Source organism: Lycorma delicatula, chromosome 5, assembly GCF_047948215.1.
Source record: "Lycorma delicatula isolate Av1 chromosome 5, ASM4794821v1, whole genome shotgun sequence".
Taxonomy (NCBI): Eukaryota; Metazoa; Arthropoda; class Insecta; order Hemiptera; family Fulgoridae; genus Lycorma; species Lycorma delicatula.
The window spans coordinates 84,055,046-84,080,397 of record NC_134459.1 but is presented as its reverse complement, the minus strand read 5'-3'; the positions used below and the strand labels follow the sequence as shown (position 1 = coordinate 84,080,397).

At 29.4% G+C, this 25,352-nt stretch overlaps 1 protein-coding gene across 1 annotated transcript in view; it reads left to right on the top strand.

Annotated features, from left to right (window-relative positions):
* The window catches only part of dlt (codanin-1 like protein dlt), a 76,206-nt gene that overhangs the window by 4,819 nt on the left and 46,035 nt on the right, over positions 1-25,352 (top strand). Inside the window, exons 3-6 of the mRNA XM_075366548.1 lie at positions 9,726-9,930; positions 15,736-16,384; positions 19,121-20,109; positions 23,726-24,043. Of these exons, the coding sequence (XP_075222663.1) occupies positions 9,726-9,930; positions 15,736-16,384; positions 19,121-20,109; positions 23,726-24,043 (2,161 nt within the window). The remainder of the gene's footprint in view (positions 1-9,725; positions 9,931-15,735; positions 16,385-19,120; positions 20,110-23,725; positions 24,044-25,352) is intronic.

The following is a 25,352-nucleotide window of genomic DNA, read 5'->3' as shown; positions in this document are numbered from 1 at the left end:
TTTGTTCTTGACAAATTTTTATTTTAAACAGCTGTAGGGTTTTTAAATATTAATCACTTAATTATGCAGTATTTAGAGTATAATTGAAGGGGTCAGTGCAGTAGTGGTCTATTCAACAAAAAGACAATTTTAAGAAAATTAGCCTCAAAAGCTTAATAACTTTAAAAAAAACAGAAGACATATCCTAAATACATAAGGTTAATTTTCTCCTTTTTACTAATGAATTTTATTTTTTACTTTATATATACATATAAAATGAACTTTTTGTATATATATAAAATAACATTCAAATAATAATAATACTTACAAAGTGTAACCATGGCTACACACACTTTCATAATCGAGTGTTATTTTTCTCATAACACCACTTAATAAAACCTACTAAATTAAAAAACACTGTTATTAAAAAATCTTATGTGAACACCACATGACTTCCTTGTATGCCTATTAAATTACATATGCAAATTTTTTTTAAACTGAAAAGTATATAAAATTTTATTGCATTAATAACTTTTGATATTTTTCTTTTTTTTTGTTATTGAATTATTATTCATCGTAAACATTTTTTTAAAATAGAGGTTAATAATTATTAATAAATCAATATATTTAAATTAAAAAAAAGGAGATGAAATCTGATTTGAACTGATGTGCCTTGCCCTAAGATCCAAATATTTCATTAATTAAAATTTTATTAGGCTATAACTCTGGAACCAATGAAAATAAGTACCACTTATGATATATCATTGAAAAGCTCTCAGCGAGGACTTATTACTGCAGTTAGAAAAAGTCCAAAATCCAAATTTTTATTTTTTAGATTTTGGGCTTTTTTGGACACTTTGTTTAGTCGATTGAAATCAAGAGGAGAGGTGCACTACTAGATGTAACAGTCCTAAATCCAAAATTTCAACATCCTATGGTTAATCGTTTTTGGATGCGAGATATGTACAGATGTCACGCCAAAACTAGTCAAAATGGATATTTCTGTTGAAATCAGTAAACCAAAATTTTTTACGATCACAATATTTCCTTTATTTTATACAAGGAATTAAAAATTAGTTTAAAAAATGTAATACTGCAGTTTGATATATATTTCCTATTTATGCTGACAGTTATATCTTTTTTATTATTTAATACTTTCTGTTTATGTAGTATCATTAGGCAATGGTTCATCAGTCTTCCTATTAATCCTAGTCCAAAATATCATCATCACTACTGTATTGATTGTCATCATTGGTTTTATTTTCACATGTTTTGAAGGACTTCATAAAATGTGTGATACACAAGAGGTACAAATTTTAGGAGGTCCTAGGTAATAGCTGAACCGATTTAGATGTATAACACTGTTGGAATCCTTATGTTCTGGGACGTATCATAGGCTGTATAAATATACTCGTATATATGTGTAAATAAATTTAAAATATTTGAAAAATAAATACTCTATACATAATTGTCATCTGCATGATCTTTAATTATCCTACTAGTAATTATACTATATTAAGAGCAATTTTTGTCAGCAACGTTTTTTTTTTTTTTTTTGGCAATTGTGTTTTTTAACATTTATATCTTGTTTTGTTAGAACCTCTAGCAAAAATGAAATGAACATGCAACAGTCTGCCCCTTTTTTCTTTTGAAACATCAACTTCTTTTCAAGCTTCTAATAAATTTTGGCTCCATTTAATTTTGTACAAAAGTGGATGATGTTTTGTAAACACCATAGTCATAATTTAACAAAAATCAGTTTTTATATTTGTGGTAGACAGAATTTTTTTTAGACTTTTATCTATAATTTTGCACTGAAACAAAATCATCACATTTCATTAAGTAGGCAATGAATTGTGATCTCTTTGCTTTAATACTACATCTACATATTACTCTGGAACAAAGTATTTTGCCTTTGTCCTTTTTCTTGTTCAATAAGAACAGTAATTTGTGTTGTACCATTTCTAACCTATTAGTATGAATCAAATAAAGCCAAAATATTACGACAGCAAGACTTTTATTCTGGCCACTACTAGAATCCTAATATATAACTAGGTGGCAAACATGTTAGTGGCATCTAAAGTAGATGTGCAGCAATGCTTTTCTTAGATGGATCTCTTTTTCAGAAAAATACCTATTTTTATTTCTTCAGTTGTAGAACTATTTATTTGAATTTCAAGTTGATCACAAACCTTGCAGGTGTCTTTTTTAGCTATACCAAATAACTAATTGAAGTCTATATTAAAAATTTGCCGATAAAACAATTCACTAACAGGTTTATGATTTGCCTGAACTTGTTCCATGTACCGAACATACATTCGTTTGATATTTAGTTCAGAAGACATATAGGACCGATTGGGATTACATGAATGAGAATAGTGACTAGTTTGACATAGAAAGCTTGAAGTATGTGATTTCATTAATTCTAAAATTAAATCATCGATTTTTTTTGGTTGGACTGTTTTGTGCCCTCTGATCTACTCCAGGATTGCTTTATTCTAATTTTTTTTCTAAAACTACTAAGTCCTCCATTAGAAATTGTATGCACTGAAATAAATGCATTTTGCATATTCTTGTATCAATTATATTACAATTACATAATAATTCATGCTGTTATCTCCTTCTAGGACCATCTTTTTTATAAATTCATTTGAATCTTTTCCATTAAGTGGCTGCATTTGCATTTTGTTGGGAATAGTGTAAACATGTCTTGGAATGGAACAACATCATAGTTGTATGACTCATCATTGCCTCTGCCATCACACCATAATTAATCTTTTTACAATATTTCATTCCTCAGAAATCATTCATGTGAGTTGAATTCTTCATTCATTGTTGTCATTGTTAAATAAAGTTAAAAATACGTATTTGTAAATAATATAATTTTAAAAAAATTAAAGAAAACAACAACATTATAATCAATTGAATACTGAATCGTTATTGCTCTGACAATAATCTTCCGCCGCTGAGGCATCAGCAGGCCAGTCACGTTTTACCGTCAGTGTGCAACAACATCATTCCAGGCCATTCTGAGGCGCATTTACACTACTCCTAACAAAAAAGCAAATGCTACCATTTAATGGAGAAGGCCAGTAGTCATTTAATTATATAAATTTTAACACTCCCTGCAATGTAAATGTTTTGAGTCAAGAAATCTTTCATTGCGCAGAAGGTTTAGGAATATTTTCTTAATATTATTTATCCCAATTAAATCAGAACAATGCAGTGAACATTGACATGGTGATCCAAATCATGATTTTCGAGTTTTTCCAGAAACAGAAATTTATTCTTAATTTAAACAGAAATTATTTCTTTTAATTTACGTTTTATTTCTACCCCATTCACACTGTTCTTAATTCTACATTACCTTTGGTTTTTAAAAATGTATCATCATTGTCAAAATCATTGTGGGTTTGTGGGTTAGGATTGTACTCTGTATTAATACTACTTAATATATTCCCAACATCAGAACCCATGACTATTTTGGTATTTTAATCACTTCAACATTTACAGAATGTAAATATTTATAAATATTAAAAATAAAAGTTGGAGAATATGAAATATAACCATCAAAAATAGCAACTCGGTGACAACACAACATACAGAACAACACCACCAAACTGTCAGAACTATTAACAGAAATGTGAACTAACATCCCTGGTAGTTAGCACTGTTGCACTAAACAGACGTTGAGTAGACCAGTTTTGCACTTCATTTGCGCTGGCCTGTGTGGTAGCGTCTCGGCCTTTCATCCAGAGTTGTCCTGGGTTCAAATCCTGGTCAGGAAGGTATGTCTGAGGACATGACAAGGACAAGGAGGACAAAGGACAGGAAATAAGTAATGAACAAATAAACATTCTGATGTAATGTTTAACAATTTAAAATTGTTAAAATGAAGAATCAGAAGGATTAGTTTTCAAGAAACTTTATAACTGTTTGAGCGGGAGGGGCAAAACAAAAGAGGCCTTGGGGAGTGGGAGGAGTTTAACATTGCCATTTATTCAACAATTGTAATACAGGAAGACTCAGTGCTAAAAGTAATGTTGAGAATGGAGGTAATCCGAAACTCATCAATTACGAATGTTAGAGTGACATTGCTAGGAAGGGCAGAAAATGAACACTCAAGTCAATCGTGTTTAGTACTTTCACAGAGATGTCCACTTTAGAATTTTCTTTTAATTGAAATTTAATTAAAAAGTAACTTGACATTAAAACTGTGGAGAGGTCTGCTTTTTAAATTGATCATAAATGTAAAAAATATATAAGTTAATTAATGTTTTTTATGCATATAAATGAAATGTAGGTAACATAATTATTGTTTATATTTATTCTTCATACTGAAGAATAAAACCCTCCTAATTTTAGCTTAAATCTTTATATATACTCGTACATACTTAATGTATATAGGTTTAATAATTTAAAAAAAAACGTCAAAAATTATGTTTGTTTTCTGCAATGTATACTATTACAATTAAAATTATGCTACTCAAGAAATTCATTAATATTATATATACATTTACTTGTTATAAAATGTTTTATGACTTCTGAACAGAATATAGTAGTTTATACTTTTTATATTTTCTAGTAATTTATTCCACATCTTGATTCCTATTGTGTTCCTATTCCTATTGATTCCTATTGAATGGAATAATAATTTTAAATATAGATAGAAAAAATGTAATCTCTTTACCAATAAACTTATGCCAAAAGTATTACATGCAGTTTAACCTATAGTAATTGAGATCATTTTTGCAGCACAAACACCCATTTAAATCGTTTCTTAGCACATCGCAAATCTATTCTATTATTCTTTATTTTGTCACCGAATGGCTGTGATGGCATGTGGAACCTCAAAACCGTGTGGTAGCCCTGAAAAGTACTGTTTGATGTTTTTGGTATGATGGTCATGAAAAGGGCCATTTACGTTTAGTGAGGTAGTCCTGTGCAGGGCTCTTTGGTCCAGAAGCTGGTCTCCAGTGATGTTGGCTCGGCTGTACTCGGGAAGTTGCGGCTCATCTGTTGCAATCAGACCAAGCTTTTGTTCAGCAACAGTTGGGTCCCCTTTACAGCGTGGCAGTGGTGGCCCCTAGAGCCCTGTAGTGTTGGGTCGGCCGTTGGTGGAACACAGTTCTCAATTGATTCCATGCTGGGGCGGCTCCTGCTGATGGGTTTGTTGCTTAGCTTGAAGCCTGGCAAGCTGGGGCAGAAAAGTGGTATCTGCACCCAACGACTCCCCAGTGGGCCGGCCAGGGCTGCTACTCTGGGGGATGCTGGACATTCACCACAGGGTGTTCCACATTGGGTTGGCCAAGAAACTTCTATATTATTCTGTGTTGTCAACACGGACCTGACCAATTGGGATTTATGAAATTAGGTATGAATTAGTTGTTAATAGAGTTATTAGAAAATACTGAATTTGCTGAAAATGCTTATCAAAAACCATTTTGTTTTTAGAGACCTTCAAATTTGCTGGAAAATGGCAAATTTTGATTTGTGGTAGTAGTCTTAGGTCAACATAACCTTGTTGTTATTTATTAAGGTAGAATGATTAACGTGGTCTCATTTTAAAGCTTATTTGATGCACTTTCATATGATATACAAGAACAAGTCTGTGTTTCCATAAATTTTGATTTGAAGATCTGTATGACCTTTGACCGTGAATTTCAGAAAAAACAGGTCTTCAGGTTTTTAATAAAAAACATATTATTATACATTATACTATTCATTAGTCATACTATGAAGCAGTTGAGAAAATTTGAAACTGGGACTGCTTTGGAATCGGGAGATAAAAAATAATATGTGTCAATGTTTTAGTAAAATTTACTTTTTTAAAAATTTCTGATTAGTTTTATAACAAAACTGCAATGAATATTAAGTCAAAATGAGGTTGAAAATCATTACACATTATTCTTAAAAGTGAAATTAAATGAATAATTTAAAGTAAAGCAATAAATCTCATACATTTTTAAATGATCCAAAAATCTTGAAGTTTAAAACATAATATGTATAAAATATAATTCTCAAGTCCCACTTCTAATACAAGAAGCTACAATAATATAAATAATAATTGTATGACTAATAATTAAAATATAATAGTGCATGTCTTTAAATAATTACATTTATGGCATTTATGATTTGGACATTTGACCGTCTTAAAAAATCTTACACAGTATATAAAAAGTAAGCAAGTCAATAAAAATTTCAAATTAAAGTTTTTTACATTCTTAATTAACTTTCATTCCAGTAGCTGTTACTTTAAATAAATATTTTAATTTGTATTCATTTTATCAATATTTTGATAAAATACATCAAGCAGCACTTATGTATTGATTAATGCTAATGTACTGATTAATTTTTCAAAGTAATGTTTCTTAATAAAAATTAATTTTTTATAATAATGATTTAATAAATGTAATCTGATATTTTCATTGGCTTTCAATTATTGATATTTAAAAATTATACCAATAACATTAGTAAAGTTAAATTTTAAAAGAGTGTTTACTTGCTTATTTGAAATACCTGATTATTTCATGGTCAGTTTTTCATTTGCCTGAGTAATTTCCTTTTCAGATAATATATATGTATGTCCAGTAGCAGTTTTCGGATTAACTTTTGTTAGTACTTACTGTTGAGCTAGTATTAGAACATCACTGTGTGCTAGAAAAACATAAGAAGGAGATGGACCTTGAGGATGTAGAAAATTTACTTCCACTTCTGTTGATTCATTTGTACACTAGCCAACCCCACCAAGCACCATTATACATGAATGTGACAAAACCTTTTTTATATCAAAAATTTCAGGAAAACTAGCTTCTTTGTCATGCAAAACTTTTTGTTGTTCATATTTTTCTTTTTCAGAAATAGTTTTTGTTTTAAGATATCCTTTCCTGACTGGTAAAAAAGCATGCAATTTTTGAGTACCTGGGATCGCCACTGCTTTTGCTGAATCAGGTGCTGAATACCTTTTTCTTTCTGATATTCTTCATTTGAAATAAATATAAAATTCATATTTTTTATATTTGACTGACCTTATTCATAAAGCTGAGTTACTTGTTATTTGATCATGGTATGGGCATTGTAAACTTGCTTTTGATGGTAATCTCTTAAAGAGTACCACCAAGACCATCTCATGCACTCTTACCATGTGATATGGCAAAGAAATGCCATTCTGCCTTGACACCAAAGTCATTCTATGGTACATTAAATTAAAAAAAATTTACGATTTTTATGTTGTGCTACTGAACCATCTGAGAAGAAAATTAGTTTATTCACAATATTAATTATACTTTTCTTTTAAAAATTGAATTTTTTTTTTTTTTTAAAGGTGAACTGATATTGTGTCATACTTAAGGCAGTCAGACATAACTAAATTATCATTTAAAGTGTGCAAATTCTTGTCCATTAAAATAAATACCGAAAGGATGAATTGTAGCCTGTTATTGTTCCAGTGAAGCATTTGGGCTTCATCTTGTAGCACAAAAGAATAATTTTCAGCAAAGTCATACAATATGAAAAAGATTCTGGGTTCGATTATAGTTTTTACATTTTTTAAGAAGTTTGACTGCTGAGAAGCAACAAATGATTGCTTCACCAACATCAACACTTAGCAATCAATAAATGAATACTGAGTATTTTGACTGTAGGGCAGGTATATTTATTTAGTGTTCATGCTTTATAACATCTTGTTATTCCACAAATAAATTATTAAAATCAAATAATTTAAGTCATATTTAATATTGTTTACACTAAAACAAATTACTCAAACTATGACTAAACTGATGATATAGTAAGCTTCAATTCATTATGACTTTCAATTTGTAAATTACACTGAGTCATCGCATCATCATTGAACATCACTGAACATCATCATTGTTCATTTGATCGAGTTGAGGTATACTATTTCTTATTACTAGACAAAATGAGCAAAAACAAATGAACAACATATTACCTTATTACTGTTAGTTTCTTTTTGCAAGACATTTTATTTCATTTTGGAAGTTCAGCCAACAAAAATTTAAGTATTTACCACGTCAAAACCCATAAAAAAAGTTTTTTTCATAAAATATTGATAAATATTGTATTTTTTTCCTTGATCCCGATGTAGTCCCAGTTTCAAATTTGCACAGCTATTTTATAATATAATGTTAAATAAAAATTATTTTTCTTAAAAAATTGAAGATTGGTTTTTTCTGAAATTCAAGGTGGTGACCTTGTAATAAAGATTTATTTAGACATAGGCTTGTTGATATCATATGAAAGATCATCAAATAAGATTTAATATAAGTCAAAGTTTATCATTTACCTTAATAAATAACAAAGTTATGTCGACCTAGCACTATTGCCGCAAGTCAAAATTTGACATTTTCCAACAAATTTGAAGGGTTCTAAAAACAAAACAATTAATGATAGAGATCTGAAAGTCAGAATTTTCTCGTAACTCTATCAACAGTTAATTTATATAAAATTTCATGAAAATCCCAGTCGGTTGGATTATGAATGGCTATCTACCTTGTTAATTTGATATGGAATGACCCTTCTTCTTTCCCAAGTGTTGATTGGTGACAAATTAAAAATTGAGTCTGCCATTCGTTCTTTTATAGGCACCTGCAAGTGGTGGGGCTGCAGAGGTGGTAGAGTTGTGCATCAGCTAGATTGGTGGGGAGTGGCGCTTGTACAGGCGTGTAGGTATACTGTACTCCTGTTGACATATGAACAACTAGCATAATACTTGCTGATATAAAGCTCGGCATGTATGTGGCAATAATTTGTTGGTACAATGCTCCATAGATGTATGTACTCATCAGCACCTTAATGTTTCAAATCATTAATGATTTCAATATGGTGAAGGATAAGTTTTTACATATATAGTATATATAGTCCACCCATGTTAATTATCTACTACAAAGCCTTAAAATATTTTGTAGGGATGAATTTTTATTGCTAATTTCAATGTAGTCATCATTTTACTCCTTGTTATAATAGTTTTTTGTACTGATTAGTTTGTTATAAAAAAATATGATTAATATTGTGTTTTCAAAAATTTTCAGTTAACGTGAAAATTATACTTTACAGTGCTCTTAATTTTTAAATAATTTTTGTTTTACCTTAATATAATTGCTGCAGTATAGTTTCCATAAAGTTTAATAATGCCCTATTCTGTTGTTCACTTAATCATTTAACAAACAAAACTAGCACTAGAAATGACATTTGAGGTTCATACCTCAAATGTCATTTCACTTTAATTTAAACAAATCAGATATTTATAATAAAGTTGTTTGTTTTATATATAAATTCTATACAATTATTTCTACCCTTAATAAAATTTAATTGTAATCTTAGCCCTGTACACTTATACCATACCATACCTTACAGATTGAATTAAGAATATTATTTTTTTTGAATTTGGTTTAACAGATGAAAATATCAAATCTAAAATAAAATATAGATTTATAATGGTTTACCTTTGTTAAATCTTTTGGTAGAGTGGTAGTTTGCCTTAGGTCTTCACCATTTCCCTGGAAGGTTCTAGTTTAAAACTTGTATTGGTTGAACACTTGGAAAATTCAGATTGGTTGAACAAAAAAGTTGTAAAAGAAGAAAGTTTTTCATGAAATTAGTATCCTAGAAAACTAGTGGATTGTATTGATGAATTAGTAAACAAACTCTTACTCTGAATTGACATTTATTTTTTGTATTGATTCAGTTCATTCTGCTTTAAATGTTTTTTTTTCAATTTTGTTTTACAGTTTGATAGAAAACTGTCCAAATTACAAGAAAGAAAATTCAGAATGTAGAAATGTGCAAGATAAAAAATATAATTACATTAAACAAACACCTACAAAAAAGGCTAATTCTGGGCCTGTTAGAAAGATATTTACATCTCCATCAGAGAAAGCAACGTCTAGTTCAATATTAAGAGTGTTACCACAGCAAAATGAATCACAGCTACATGTAATAACAGGTTTAAGATATTTATCTATTTATTCTTATTTTACAATAATGTGATGTGATGTTTTACAATAATGAAAGTGTTCTATTTGCCTTTATTAATGTACTCACCACAGAATTTGCTAAATTATATATGTAAAGTGTTTTTTACAAAGAAACTACAATTTTGTTATGATGTCTGTAATTAGTAGTTATTGTTTATTATCATCATCATCAATATTATAGCAATATTTAAAGTTCGTTATTATATGCATTATGAATGTAAAATGCAATAAAATTGTTCGTGTAGCCTGTTTTACCTCATTTTATTGTTAACATGATTTTTCTATCATTGCAACTTTGAATGCTTATAACTTGATAATGAAGGCATTAACAGAAAAACAGGTTCCTTTCTGCCTCCAAATACCTCTTAGATATATAGTATAAAGCTGTTTCCATCTTAAATATCACCCTGTATATTTACTGTCAAGCAAGCTCTATAGTTAATGTAATGTTGAAAAGTTTAAAAAGCATACAAATATTAAATGTGGCAGTTCTAGTTGGTTGATTGTAATACTTATTACTTACTAAAATACCACCCAAGTATAACATTTTTAGTTATTGTCATACAAACTTATGTGTACTTTCTTTTATATATGAACACATTTTTTATTGTTTACACCGTCTTAAATAGCCATTAGGTCTGATGTAGTAGGACAATTAAAGTTGTACTGGTAACAAATGCCAGATCCTTATCAGAAATTTTAATATTTTATAGAGTTTCTTTGCAATTTTAGGTTTGGGGTTTCAATTATTAATTAGACTATATTGAATTTCTTTTTGTGTTTTGCATTTACTGACGTTAGAGTAGCCGTTCTGAAGCAGTTACTGCTAAAAGCAGTTTTACTTGGATTTGTATGCAAGAGACATTTTTTTGCTGCATTGCATAATTCTGATTTACTTCACATACAATATCTAGGACTACTGTTTCATCATTTTAGTATATTGTTGATGAAAAAGTTATCTGTGTTCTACTTATTCCTTTTTTTACCACATTCGAATGCAGTTGAATAACCTTGTATTTCTTTTCCTTGCATATCTACTTGTTTTTTAGCCTATTAAAAACTATTAATTGAAACTGAAATTTTTAAAAATGAATATTTTTGTAAGATTTGGTCAGCCTGGCTCATGATAATATCTTCATCTAAATTAGATCAATGTTTGTTAATTTTTAATCATTTAATTGTAAAGAAAATTGTTATATAATTTTATGCTTATTTAAATTTTATATAATCAAGCCATCATGTTATAATTTTCATACCGGTTGTCATGTTATGATTTTCATATAGGTTAAGTAACATCTATCTTAACAATAAATTGAAAATACAAATTTATTCAGTTGTTAGGAAGCATGTTATTTAGTATTCACTTATTAAAACTTTAGTATAAATTTGTATTTTAATTTATCATCTTTGAAAGCTATAAATATCTTTAGCTATGCCTGTAATGTAAATACACAGGCTGATATACTTTATTTATTTTACAGAGAATTTATAGGATCTCAAGGAAAACCTCAAAATGGCTTCCTTGGCAAAGTTGATTTTAGCCAAGTGGTATCACACACACAAAGTAATAAAAATATAACAAAGAAAATGTAAATGATAAATTAAACTACTCTGTGCACGCATGTGTATAATCCACTAAATTACGTATACCACTTATTAACATAATTTATAAAATGTTTGGGTTTAAGTGGAATAAATTTAACTGATGTGAAAGTTGGTTTAATAGTGATAACTTTCTGTTTTTTTTTTAATAAAACATATAGATCTTGGATAGACATAAACGTATAGGATCTAGGTAAATCTAAGATTAGAATAATGAAGTATGTTTATCTTAATTTAAGTAATAAATCTATATTTTGCAGAACGTAAATATTAAACTAAGATGTCAGAAAACTATATGTTGTAAACAAAACCAGCAAATCTGTCTTTTTTGTACTTTGATGATTCAACTCTAAGTAGGTACTTTAGAGTACTTACTATAAAATCAAAAGGATAAGCTTGGTTGAATTTTGTATAGTAACAAAATCTCAGCAAGTTTATTTTGCATTATCTCGCCCAGAGTTCACAGGTTTGTGTCTTAACACCTTACTTAAACAAGTTGCAAATCGGTATTTTTTAAAGGTACAAAAGAGCAGTCTCACTTTTAAACTGTGAGCATATTCTGAAAACTGAAGATCAGTTATTGACATGCTTATCAAGAATGCCGTCAACATGAGATTAAAATTTCACCTCTATGTCAAACAGTTGCTTGATTGCATCCTAATTCTGCTTATTTTGGTACCATTTATTTTAGGTTCATGGAGACATATGCATAGACCATTCTGTTCTATTTATATTATGTGGCTGTATTTATTAAAGCTAAAAATATTTTGTTTTAGAAGTTTATTCTTTTGTTGTTAAAATAATGTAATACTTTAAATTTATCATTTTATATTTTTAACCTCTTCATTTTTAAACTCATAAATTTTATAAAGTTATTATACTAATAATTTTTTATGCATTTTCAGCTTGATTTTATTGTTAAGATTTAGAACATTGCAATAAAAATATTTTAATGTTTTCTAAATCTTAACTACAAATATAGCCATTTTTGGTTATATTACACATGTTAGAGCTTGTGTATCTAAAAATATAGATAAACTAACTGTGATAATGATAATTGGCCATGAATTAGTTAATATAAATTAAATTTTTCTTTATAAATTGTACTATTTGAAAAAGATGGTATCTGTGTGATATGAACAACAGTTTTAATGAATAATTTAATATCTTAAAATTACGTAAATTTGTTTTAACCTAATAGAGTTTGGTGCTGACTTTTAAATTAATCTCCAGCCAAGTGTTATGTCTAAAGAATAGAGGTGCCTTCTGTAATCTGATAGAATTTGAAATGAAGAAATAAAAATCAAAATTTTATATTTATATAACTGATGGGCATTGTTAAACTATGCATATTTGAAGTGCTATGGTTTGATTGCGATAACACTTAAGATTATATGTGATAAAAAATATTATTGGATATAATATGCCTTAAAACAGACTTTTGATTTATTATAAAACAGTATCGATTTTTTGTTGAATTATTGTTCTGAGAGGATCTGATGGTCTGGATTGGGTAGTGATTATGAAAGAGAGAAAAAACAATAAAACAGCACATCAACATTATTTCAAGTTTGTTAAATTTATAATTATACCAGAAACGCAAGAAGAGTTTATGCATCAACTATAATAAAGGAAAACAATACGGTAAATAGCATTTATGCTACAAAAACAGAAGACTTAACTGAGAATAATTGAATAAACATTACATTCACAAAATAAAAAAAAAACAGGAATTCAAACATAATTAACTTACAGCACGAAAAAACATAGCACGACCAGTCTTACCGAGGACAACATTTCACTAATCTAATTCTAGCTTTTCCAACAATACAGAAACAGACGCGAGCAGAAAGTAAAAATTAAATAAAGTGTAGATAACTTAAATTTTGTAAAGAGCTTGACGCGACGATTTATTGACAACAAAAGAACAATGTACACAGCACCAAAGCAAATACATCCAACACACACAGAGAACTGACCGACAACAGCTGACATCAGCATTCACACACAGGACAGAATTGTAATAATAAACAACCTTGGGTTATGTTGTTTATAACTACACCATTCACTGATTTGTTGACAAACCCTAGCCCGTTATTGTGAAATCGGCAAAACCGTGGTTTCTCGAACAACGTTGTGTCTGCGACCTTGACCAAAAACTGAACAATTATTGTTTCATAAACCAAATTAGCTGCTGTTTTCCTGGGTACTTGTTCGAATCAGGATGGAAGGAAACCTTGACAAAAGGTTTCCTTCCATCCTAAAGGTTTCCTTCCTAAAGAATGTTTTTCGAGGAAATATTTTACAAAAGTATATCTCCTTACAAGTCAAAAATGTTCCTGCAAGAGGGGAATGAACCCTTTTGGAAATTTAAAAAAGTTTAATGAAAGTTTTTTAAAATCTTTTTTCGGATCATTCTTTTTACTTGAAATCATTCTTTTTTTTTTTAGTAAAAATTATACTGGAAGATACAAAATGCCTTGGTTGAACATACTGTTTAGGTAGTGTGCAGTAATATCATTTCAGCCAATTATAGAATTTTTTTGAGGTACTTACAGCTAATTCTTTCTCAAATTAATCTACAGAGTGTTCCAGGACGTATTCCCTGAACTTGTGGTACTGATTCAGGTCACCAAAATGAGCAAAACTTCATATTGACATAAGTCCTATTTTGCTTTTGGATGCCATTCTGTGATTTTCAACAAAAAAATTTTTTCTGAGAAATGGATAAACCTACTTTAATTAAATTTGGCAAATCTAAGACTAGTATCTTATTCTACAAAATAAAAAAATTTGGAATTGATCATTGTTATTAATTTTCTATTAATAGTTTATAATAGTTATTATTATATTAATGATAATAAAATAAAGGATGAAATAAAAACAGGCAAAGATGTATCAGGTTGTGTTACAGTGCGCAAGTTAATTATCTGCAGTAACTCTATTGTTTATCAACGGATTTTTACAAATGAAGTGTCATTTTGTTTAAAATAAAATGCTCAATAAATTTTGTAATAAGTAAAAATTTGATCAAACAATTAATTACGTACGATATTGAAGATAAAAAAATTAAGATGGCCGCCATTTTGTAATTTTTGGAGGTGACGTTTTCAAACTTTTTTATTATGTAGAATAAGGCACTAGTCTTAAGTCTGCCAAATTTAATTAAAGCTGGTTTACATGTCCCTGAGAAATAACTTTTTGTTGAAAATCACAAATTGTGTCCAGAAGGAAAACAAAGCAAAATAGGACTTATTTCAATATGAATATTTTTGCTTATTTTGGTGTCCTGAATCAGTACCTGAAGTTCGGAGAATACGTCCCACAGCACTCATTCAACACAAAAATAGAAAAAACAATGAAAGTAATAAAATAAAAAATTTGTTTTAAAAACTTGTATCATTGAATAAAAAAATTATCTTTAAATTTTATTCATGGGAATCTTGTAGTTTTATAGAAAGTGATTTAGTTAACAACTCAAAATATTATTACACAAACAATGATGCTTTGATACAACATGGGTTCTTTTTAAGTCCTACTTCTCACCCAGTTTGGCATTTTCTAGATAAATTTACTCCTAAACTTTCTTTAAATCTCTTTATCTGTATTGATGAAATAACCATTCTGAACAATCAAAACAGGTCCTCAGCATGAAAAAAATATTGTATTCAGTATTCTTATTTAGATTTAAAGATATAATAAACTAAAGGTATAATAAATGTATAATTTTACTCAGTTGTGTAGTACTGATGGAGAAATCTTGTATTACAGAATATGACTTAATATATTATTTGAGATTTATGGGAAATTTATGAATTATTTATTTTATTGGTCTCTTAAGTCCAAAAAAGACCTCTAGAAAATGCTTTAGGAAAAATCTGTTGATAAAACTAGCTTCAAAGATGTTATTGTTGATTTAAACATTTGCTGTGAAACTTCGTGGTTGCCATCCATGTCTGATATAGTTGTTTAAATAATCTGTAACATTCATTTTTTTTTTTTAGTTTTTAATAATTTTTGTTATGTCTGAAACTTTTGTTTATTATATTGTGTAGTACATTGTGCTTTTAATTTCCAAATTTTGTTTAGTTTTAATTTTATGTTGTTTAAAATATTTTTTTATTTTATCTTGCACACTGTTTTTTTTTTGGTTTTTTTTCAGAACAACTATCTAAGAAATGGAATATCATCTAATAACAGTTCACATGGGCCTGGGCCCTTTGTCCATTACACGTGCCTCCCTAATACGATTTATGACCCGTCACTTGGTCGTGTTGTGCCTTATAATTATAACTGCATAAATTATCAGCATCAGTTGAATCCTTCTGTATCATCAAGTAATACAATTCTATCTAATAATCGTGTGAATGGTAACCATGTGAATTTTTTTGATCAAAACACCTATCCTGCTTCACCTCAAAAGTTTTATAGCAGTGGTTATCCTCAAAATGTTGGCTGTAGTCCTGTGTTTAAGACTGATCAGGATTCATATCAAAGACTTAATAAAAATTCTAGTCCCCAAGGTAATTTTAAAGGTTATCAGACACCAAAATCTAACAAAGTTGAAAAAAAATTAACTCCAAATTCAAGTTCAAGTTGTTCTTCAGAAATTTCTGTGATGAGTCCAGATTCACCATTATATTCTGAAAACTTTCCAGCGATGATGAGTTCAAGCGAACGAAGAAATCATCGCGATTCTGGTCCTCGTTCAACTCCGGAACATAATAATAATCAGTCAAGAAAACATTTTAGTAAAAGAAGAATTAAACCTACACAATTGAATAAAACTGCAGAAACTTTTGGATATCAAGGTATTCCTTTTATTTTGTACATTTTTAATTTTTTAAGTTATTAAAAATAAAAATTTTTTATACCCGTTATTATAAAAAACATTTTGACATAAAGATGGTATTTCCTTACCTTATCCTAAAATTTGTTTTTCTTATTTATTAAACATTAGTTTCACTAATGTTTTCTTTTTTTTAATGTTTTGATTTTTCTTATGTATGTATTTTGTATACTGTGAATAAGCTAACCAATAGAACATTTTATATTCTGTTTTTATTATTATGGATGTTTTATATATATATATAATATGTATTAGGTTTTAGCTTATAGGAGAAAAGTGAGGTATATTTACCTAATATGTCAATGATAACTTACTGCATAAGGTCTTATTTTTTAATTTATTCATTTAATCAAAAAACATAATTTTCAGTTAGACAATTTTTTGGCCATTTTAATAAAAATATAGTCATTCTATCCTGCAGTAATAGTTACATTTTGAACTACCTTATATTGAAAGGCTCTGGTAGGTGACTGGTGTTGAGCATGAGATAAATGATTTAAATTTAACATAAAACCAATCCTGAAAGTAGAGGCATTCTTATAGAAAGGGATTGTTATATAAGGTTTTGATCGGAATTTGGTGACGTTACATAATTTTGGCGGGTTGAAGTTGTATGGCACTATGCTTTGATGTGATGGATGCTTCCAGCATGAGATGTGTAGAGGGTTGAGTTGGGCTGGAATTCAACAGGATAATGTACCTTGTCTATGACCTTCACTACTACTGTGTAAATCAATTGCTACTTTATTATTTTAGTTATTATCTTCTCTGACATTGCATTATTTATTGTTATGATGCTTTTAGAATGCCTTTCCCCTTGAGCCATAATATATCTTTAGTTTTTACAGTTTTTAGAGCCATGTAAAACTGATGAGTGAAACTATTAAAATCTTTGACCCCAAGCTTTCCAGAATAGTGATTTTCCTCCTATTGTTCTCTCAAGTTTGCTATCTCTATTTAAAAGTTGTTCAGAGTAATTTTCTTAATTTTACAGGGTTAATTACCAAAAATTCTGTGTGAAAGTATCAGAATGTGTCCCCCAGTAAAAATTTTTGTGAGTGAATAATATAATATCTATTTATATATATATATATATATATATATTCTACTCGTCCTTTGATCTGTGAACTACTGCATAAATTGAGTCATGTAATCAGTTGATTTGTTAAAAACAGTTCAAACACATCATGATAACATTTTCTTAGGATTAATTGTACACAGATTTCAAAAGGCATCAAAACTGGGATGTTTTATGAAATCTTTTAAGTCTGTCTATAAATGTATCTGGCACTGGATGCTGGGAAGTTTGTTACATACTTATACTGAATAAGATTTTTATAAACTGGAATCTATTTTTATAAGATTATTATCATCTGATGATGTATAAAGTAGACTAACAAGGGCAGGTGTCAGCTTACAGCTGAGTTTAATAGGCCTTTTTTTTTGCAGGGTAGTAGGTGAGGGAGCCCTTTAAATACAAAATATCCGCTTCCATCTTGGCCCGATTTTTAAGTAAACACCATTTAAAGATTATCTAGTGGTTCAAGTTGTCCATTTGTATATCCACAGTCACATCATTGGTAGCAACTGAATGGCAAGCATTCCAGTCTCATAATTGAGAAATATTGCGTTCAAGTCTCTATGTCTTTTTCTTTAACTTTTGTTTTCTTTTTACATTTACACAAATGCAGATGGGTTTTTATTATACAGTGTTTGTAATAATAATTTAAAAAACTACGAATCTGCTGATTATTATTTTATTTGAATATATCAGTTATTAATCTAAAAATCCTTATGAAGTGTGAGAATAGGAATCACATGGGGAATGAAGAATTAACAAATAGAAAACAACAAATTTTTTCTTTTTAAAACCTGAACAAATTTAGATTAATTTTCATTATGCCTTTTGTAGAATGCATTATGCCTTTTTCATTATGCCAATCTGAAGGATAATTAAAAGAAAAAAATCAGTTGCCTTTTCAGGCAAAGTGAAAATTAAAATAAATTAAACAGAATCTGTTTGTTAGGTTAATAATTGTGTAATTCAAATAAAGTAATAATCAAAAACGTGAAATTTATAGTTTTTTCTTGATTCTTATAAATATTGTTTAATAAAAAATTATCTGCATTAGTGCATATGTAAGAAAAAAATAAAAGTTAAAAAGAAAAATGACATGGAGACTTTGAACCTGAGACCTTCGACTGAAAAGACTGAAAAGTTTGGCATTCAGTTACTACCATGCTGTGACTATGGATATACAAATAAGCTATTTGAACCACTCTATAATGGTTAAAGGAGTTTACTTGGAAATGTGGCCAAATTGTAGAAGCTGCCATTTTGGATTTAAATCCAAAATATCCTTCTATCCTGCAAAAGAGCATCAATAAACATTTTTGTAATTTATTGTCTCACTGGTAAGCAGACAAGAGACAGTAGATATAATTAATGGATTACCATAAAAATGGAATAAAATATATCCTTGTGAGTTAGTATTCTTACTCATATATGCAGCTATAAAAATAACAATGAACATGTATATTCATTCTTTTGTATTTTAGTAAAAACTATGATTCAATGCATTGAGGTTTTATATATATATATATGTATGTGTGTGTGTGTGTGTGTGTGTGTGTGTGTGTGTGTGTGTGTGTGTGTGTATTATGATTTTGGTATTAACAATTTTAAATTTTATTTCAGATGAATTTGGGAAGGATTTAAAATCTAAAGAAAATTTATATGATAAAATTCCAAAAAAATTACCTGAGAGAAAGCAGAATTTTTTTGATAAAGAAAAACTTTTACCAAGTAATGCAAGTGTTAATGTTGATGATTTGTGTCAAGAAGTTGATCATTTGATGATAAAGTGTCAGAAAGATGATTTTACTACAATAGAATTGCAACAATCAAGAAATGAGGAACAATTAGTAGTTAATACACCTTTAGATGAGTGTGGTAGTGAATTGGATAAAAGTATATCAGAAATTGGTGATAAGTTTTTAAATTCCAGTTTTAAACAAGCAGATAATAATGGTGAAGCATCATGTAATCAACCTGTTAACAAAAATAAATGTAGTAAAGTAAAGAAAGATTCATCCATTAAACCAGATATGTTTAAAGTAAAGCATAAGAACCATTTAATTAGATTAGCTGATGTATATTGTGCCCTGTTAGATGCTAATTTAGTACCTAATATTACTGCTGAAATTTATTTTGTTTTTAGTCTTCTAACTGTTAACATTGATGAAAACGGACCAAATACTAAAAGAGCTAAATCAGCATCTATTGAAAGCTTCACTCCTACAAATAGTATTAATGATAAAACAGTGATTGCAGAATCTTGTGAGAAGAATGAATTATTTGGAAGTTCTGTAGTAGATGATGTAGTTAGCTGTTGTTTGTCTCTGGATGAACAAAAGTCTTCTCTACAGTTAATCGAGATAAAAACTGTTAAATCAGATGATGTAGATTTATTCTCTAAAACAAAAGTTGTTAAGGCAGATGCTAACTTAAAGCTGTTAAATAGTGTACATCAGTGTGTTTATTTTGCATGTGCTGTTTTATCTAAACAGAAACACTTCTTAGAAATGTTAGATAAAGTAACAATAAAATTTTTAATGGAAAACAGAAGGATAGCTTCATTTATTCCTGAGCTTCTTCAGTATTTAAAGAATTTATATGATAGGAAGGTAATTCTATTTTACTTTGTTGATTTTAAATGTAGATTCTTGTTAGTCAGATTTAGTGTTTGTACTCTACTGGAGAATATAAAAAGTTTGAAGTGGTTAACCTTAGTCACTACATTTTGAACAAGTCACTTGCATTTTAAAGTTTGAGTACACACTAGTTAATTGGTCTAAAATTAAAAAAAAAATTTCTGAATCATTTATTATATGGAAGTTATTTTAAGAATAAAACTGATATCATAAAAAAGTTATCAATTGATTATTTTCTTGAAAATTGATTAATATTAAATTAGTATGTAGAACTTGATTGTTCTTCCATTATCATTACAGTTTGTTAATAATAATGATTTTCCATTGTCGTTAATCATCACTATTGATCTTTGTACAGATTTACAATTTTATGTTACTGTTAATCCACTTATGGTAAAAGTTATATTGACAATGTGGAGGCAGTATAGCTCTATCGCATAGGATATCCAAGAGCATTGTGTTTTCAAAACTGGGACTGTTAAATTTTTTTTTTTACTGTTTTCTGATAGATGTTTGATACATTTTGTTAATGTTATAAGCAGAATTTATAGGAATAAGCATGTGTTTGATCTAATGCAAAGCAGCCCCCTGGGATGAATGGTATCATTTTTGGTCATCAGTATTCTTAATAGAAAACCTTAAAAAAAGGTACAGGATACTGCTTGGGTTAATAGAAGTACTGAATGTTAGAGTGAAAAAAAAATAGATGTACTCTGTGACAAGTGTAGTGCATGAGTGTGTTTAGTGCTTATATGGCAACCTGAATATAATTTTAAGATAGACAGGTACTGTGTAGATGGCATAACGTGTGCACTCATACATAATAAATTTTTCTTATGTTGCAATTCTGTAATATATTACAATTTAACTTCTGATGTGGCAAATTACCTGCCCCAATATTCAAATCTATCATTAAAATACCACACTAATTACATTTTGATTATATCAATCAATAGAAAATATGTTGTTATCATACTTTGATAAGGTAATTTATAAAAAATGCTATTGAAAAAAACTTGTGTAATAATAATTAATGATGTACGAGCACTGGAATGTACATTAACATCAAAAAGAGTTTTTTTTTTCATAAAATTATTAAAACACTTGTGTACAGAAATACATTAAGGAGATGTATTTTTAAAAGATCTTATATTAAATACACTCGTCCTGAATTGATGACAGTAAGTGGAAGATAGAAATTTTACTCCCATCTTAGAAAGTTAATGTGCGATTGACAACAGGTGTGTGATCAACTTTTGAAATCACTTTTTGATTTTGTGTTTATAAAGTAGCTAACATCATCATTCATGTTCTAGATGGATTAAAAATAAATTAAGAAAAATCTTACTACCAAACTTTACGTGGTTAATAAACCTGATGAAAAGAGAATAAACATAACATTTATATTCTAATTAGACATGAAATTATTCTTATGAAGTATTCTTTTATAACATGAAATATTCTTATAAACATGACTTTTTTGTTTTTATTAAGTATTTGCTGGCAAGCCTTATACCTGTGCATGTATGATTGCACAAAAATCAAATTAGTTGCATAGCAAACATATTAAGTTTGTATAAAAAGTAAGTTTGTGTAAACATTTTGATTATATAGGGTTCTTAGCCACTGGCTTAGCATTTCTAATGTTTTGCAATTTATGAAAATACTTCAATAATTTTTGTTTTCCAACTCTTATCATTAGCTTGGTCCTTAGTCTCCCTGAATTTTTACACACTATTCCCACACACATCTCATGCACCCTATTAGGTATTATTTTCTTCCCCTATCTCCTTTATTTGTCCATATAATCCAATTGTTAATTTTTTGGGTTGTAGGGGTTACTGTTTCATAAATTTTAATTGGCACCAGATCTAACTCTCAGAATTTTATTTCACAAGTCCCAATTTTATTATTTGTTGTGCCTTATTCACCCAAGTTTCTTCTTTTACTTATGTCTATTATTTTTTATAATATTTATCCAACATATCACTTATAAATTTATGAAATTGTACTTGTGCTCCAGATGAAACTTTTACGGAATCCCCTGTTTACTTCCCGGTTCAATTATCCCATTATCATTTCTTCTCCTTTTCTCTACTGTCCCACCAGCTACTTAATACTTCAAACATTTTCAGCCTTTCGTTATACCAGTTGTGGATATATCCTTCTTTCATATTATGATCATAGTTTCACCCTTCTTTGGATTTAATGTCTTACTGTATTATTCAACCATCGGTTTTTGAATCTCTTTTTACTTATTCCTCCACACTAAAATATTACTTGACTTGGAAACCATTATTTCATCCTCTCTACCAATACTACTTAAAGAAGAAGAATATTAATGTATTGGGTCAACTTATGTGATGAGTTATCTATGATATAATTACATTATGCATCACTTATTATTAGCAATGTGTGAAAGTGCATACCCAGTGCACAAACCCGTTCAGTTACGGTGTCTCTCATTTTAAAGTGCTATAACTGCACCCATTCATTTACTTTGGCCACTCCTCTACTTTCAAATTCTTTCAATATATACCATAGGAAGTTAGTAAACTATATTTGCCTCATTTTCCCTCCTTATTCACACCTTCTTTATGTGTATCATTTTAAAGTTGTAAATTAAATTATGCAGCTGTAGTAACAATGCAATGTTTTTAATAAAAAAAAAAGAAAAAAAGGGGTCATTAGTTACAAGTGTAAGTCAATTATTATCCGCAGTGTAGTTATAAATTTTATTGCAATACAAATAAGGAACTTACACGTACATCATTTTTCAACATAGTCCCCTTGCATTTTAATGCACTTGGTCCATCGTTGCACAAACTTCCTGATGTCCTCATAAAAGAAGGTTTTCGGCTGAGCTGTAAGCCAGGAATGCACTGCTTCTTTCACTATTTCATCCGAGGTAAATCGACAGCCCCTTAATGCTTCTTTGAGTGGACGAAACAAGTGGTAGTCAGAAGGGGCAAGATCAGGACTGTTCGGAGGATGAGCCAGTACTTCAAAGTTGAGTTTCTGGAGCGTTTCAGCAGTGTGGACAGCAGTATGTGGATGGGCATTGTCGTGCAGCAACACAACACCTTTTGACAGCAGTCCTCGGTGTTTGCTTCGAATTGCAGGCTTCAGCTTGGCAGTAAGCATCTCACTGTAACGCGCACTGTTTTATTGTAATGCCACTCTCCTCATTATGTTCCAGTACTGGGCCTTGTGAGTCCCAAAAAACCATAAGCATCAGTTTAGAATTTGGATTTTCCATTCCATACTCTGCCGTTTGCTCTCAGGCTATGTTCATCCAGAAATAAATGCCTACAGCATGCATGAAACTGCAGTTGGCATGCAGTTTTAACTTCTGTGATCTGTGAGAGTTTTCAATTAAATGTTGCTTCAATTGGCTTTTTTCTTATTTCATATTCTTTTCCAAGTTTTACAAAAGCATCTAGTTGTAAATGAAGTTTGCACGCTTACTGTGAACAAATAATGTTTTTAGATTTAATTACGATGTATTGATGATCATATATTTAAAAATTGATTATTTACAATTTTATAATAAATAAAAGATAATCAGTTCTTTATATACTTTTTTCAGGACAAGGAATTAAGGAATAGACGAGAAGTAGGTGTAACAAGTGATGTAATTGCCATAAATCCAGTTACATTTCAAATGGAGCTTGATAACAGAGATACATTTTCATCTGACGCAGGGTTTCATATGTTTCGTAAACAGCGTGATTCATTGTATGAAATTCTTCAAATTTGGAATGAAAAACATAACAAACCTGACTGGAATTTTACCCAGTTGTCATCAAGAATTGAGAAACTCTTTTTAATGTCTTCTGATCCAGTTAATATGAGACATCTGGCCAGGCACTTCTGTGATCTTTTGTTAAAGACTGCTACTGCAATGGTTTGTTGCGTTTAATTTTATTTGTGGAAATTAGAAATATCTCCTTTCAAACTCTCATGTGAACATGCACATGTGTTATATATAATTATATATGCAATGTAATTGGCAATGTGTTGGCTGGGGTGAAAAGTTCTGGGCCTGGATAAGAAAACAATATTTTTCTGAGTACATTTTGATTTATTTTTCAATGTAGTTACCATTAAAGTCTATAACCTAGCCCAATGTTCCACAAGAGCACTTATGCCAGTTCGGTACATCGATTTATCTAACACCTTACAGCATCTACGGTGGCAATAACTTCATTATTGGTCGAAAATCTCTTCCTGCCAAGGCATTTTATTAGGTTAGGGAACAATTGATCATCACTAGGAGTCAGTCAGATCAGTCTTATCAACCGTCACAAATCTTCATAAAATTCTTCTGGATTGCACCGAAAGAGCTTCAGACAATTGCTTGAAATGTTTTTTCAGCACTGTTTGTGGTTGGGCATGAGTAAATACAGCACTTTTCTAGTGCAAAGCCTGCTTATGCCCAAATGTTTGTGCAAAATATAGCATTTGTGTTCTGTTGACATGCTTACAGACTCTGCTAACATGGTCACTGTCACTTATCTGCCAAAACAATTTTATGGACTTTATCTATCATTTCTGGCATTTTCACTTAAAAAAGGGCATCCACTGCATGGTTCATCGCTAGTGTGTGCTTGATTGACCAATTTTAAACCCTGTGACCCAGTGCTTAACTGTTGTATTTGATGGGGAAAAGTCTCCCAATATCGTACCAAGCTGTTCTTTAATTTCCTTTGCACTTGCCTTTCAGAAAAAGTATTTAATCACTGCACAAATTTTCAATTTTTCCATTTTCTAAAAATGCCTAATTCTCATCTTTAAATGCACTTTAATTAACGTCCTAATTCTCTACTTCTTCATTAGTTTACTATAAGAGTTTCAAGTCGCTCTGAACTCGAAACTCTTATAGTAAACTAATGAAGGATGGAATCATGTGACCCTGCCAAGAAATTAAATGTACTAACACCATCTGTGTGTGAGTACAACTTTTCACCCCACCCTTGTATAACCAAATATACGTGTATCATGATATATATTAAATTAATGAATTTATTTAATTAGTAAAAAAAAAGAAGATATTCTACTCAAATGATACATTCTTATTTTATATTGAAAAACATCTTCAGAGGAGCTTCCATTAATTCCAAATCTTTTGTGTATTTACCAAATTTATTTTTGACATTAAACTAATTGCTGCTCAAACTTTACTCTTTGTAAGATTATTTATTTTAGCACTTATT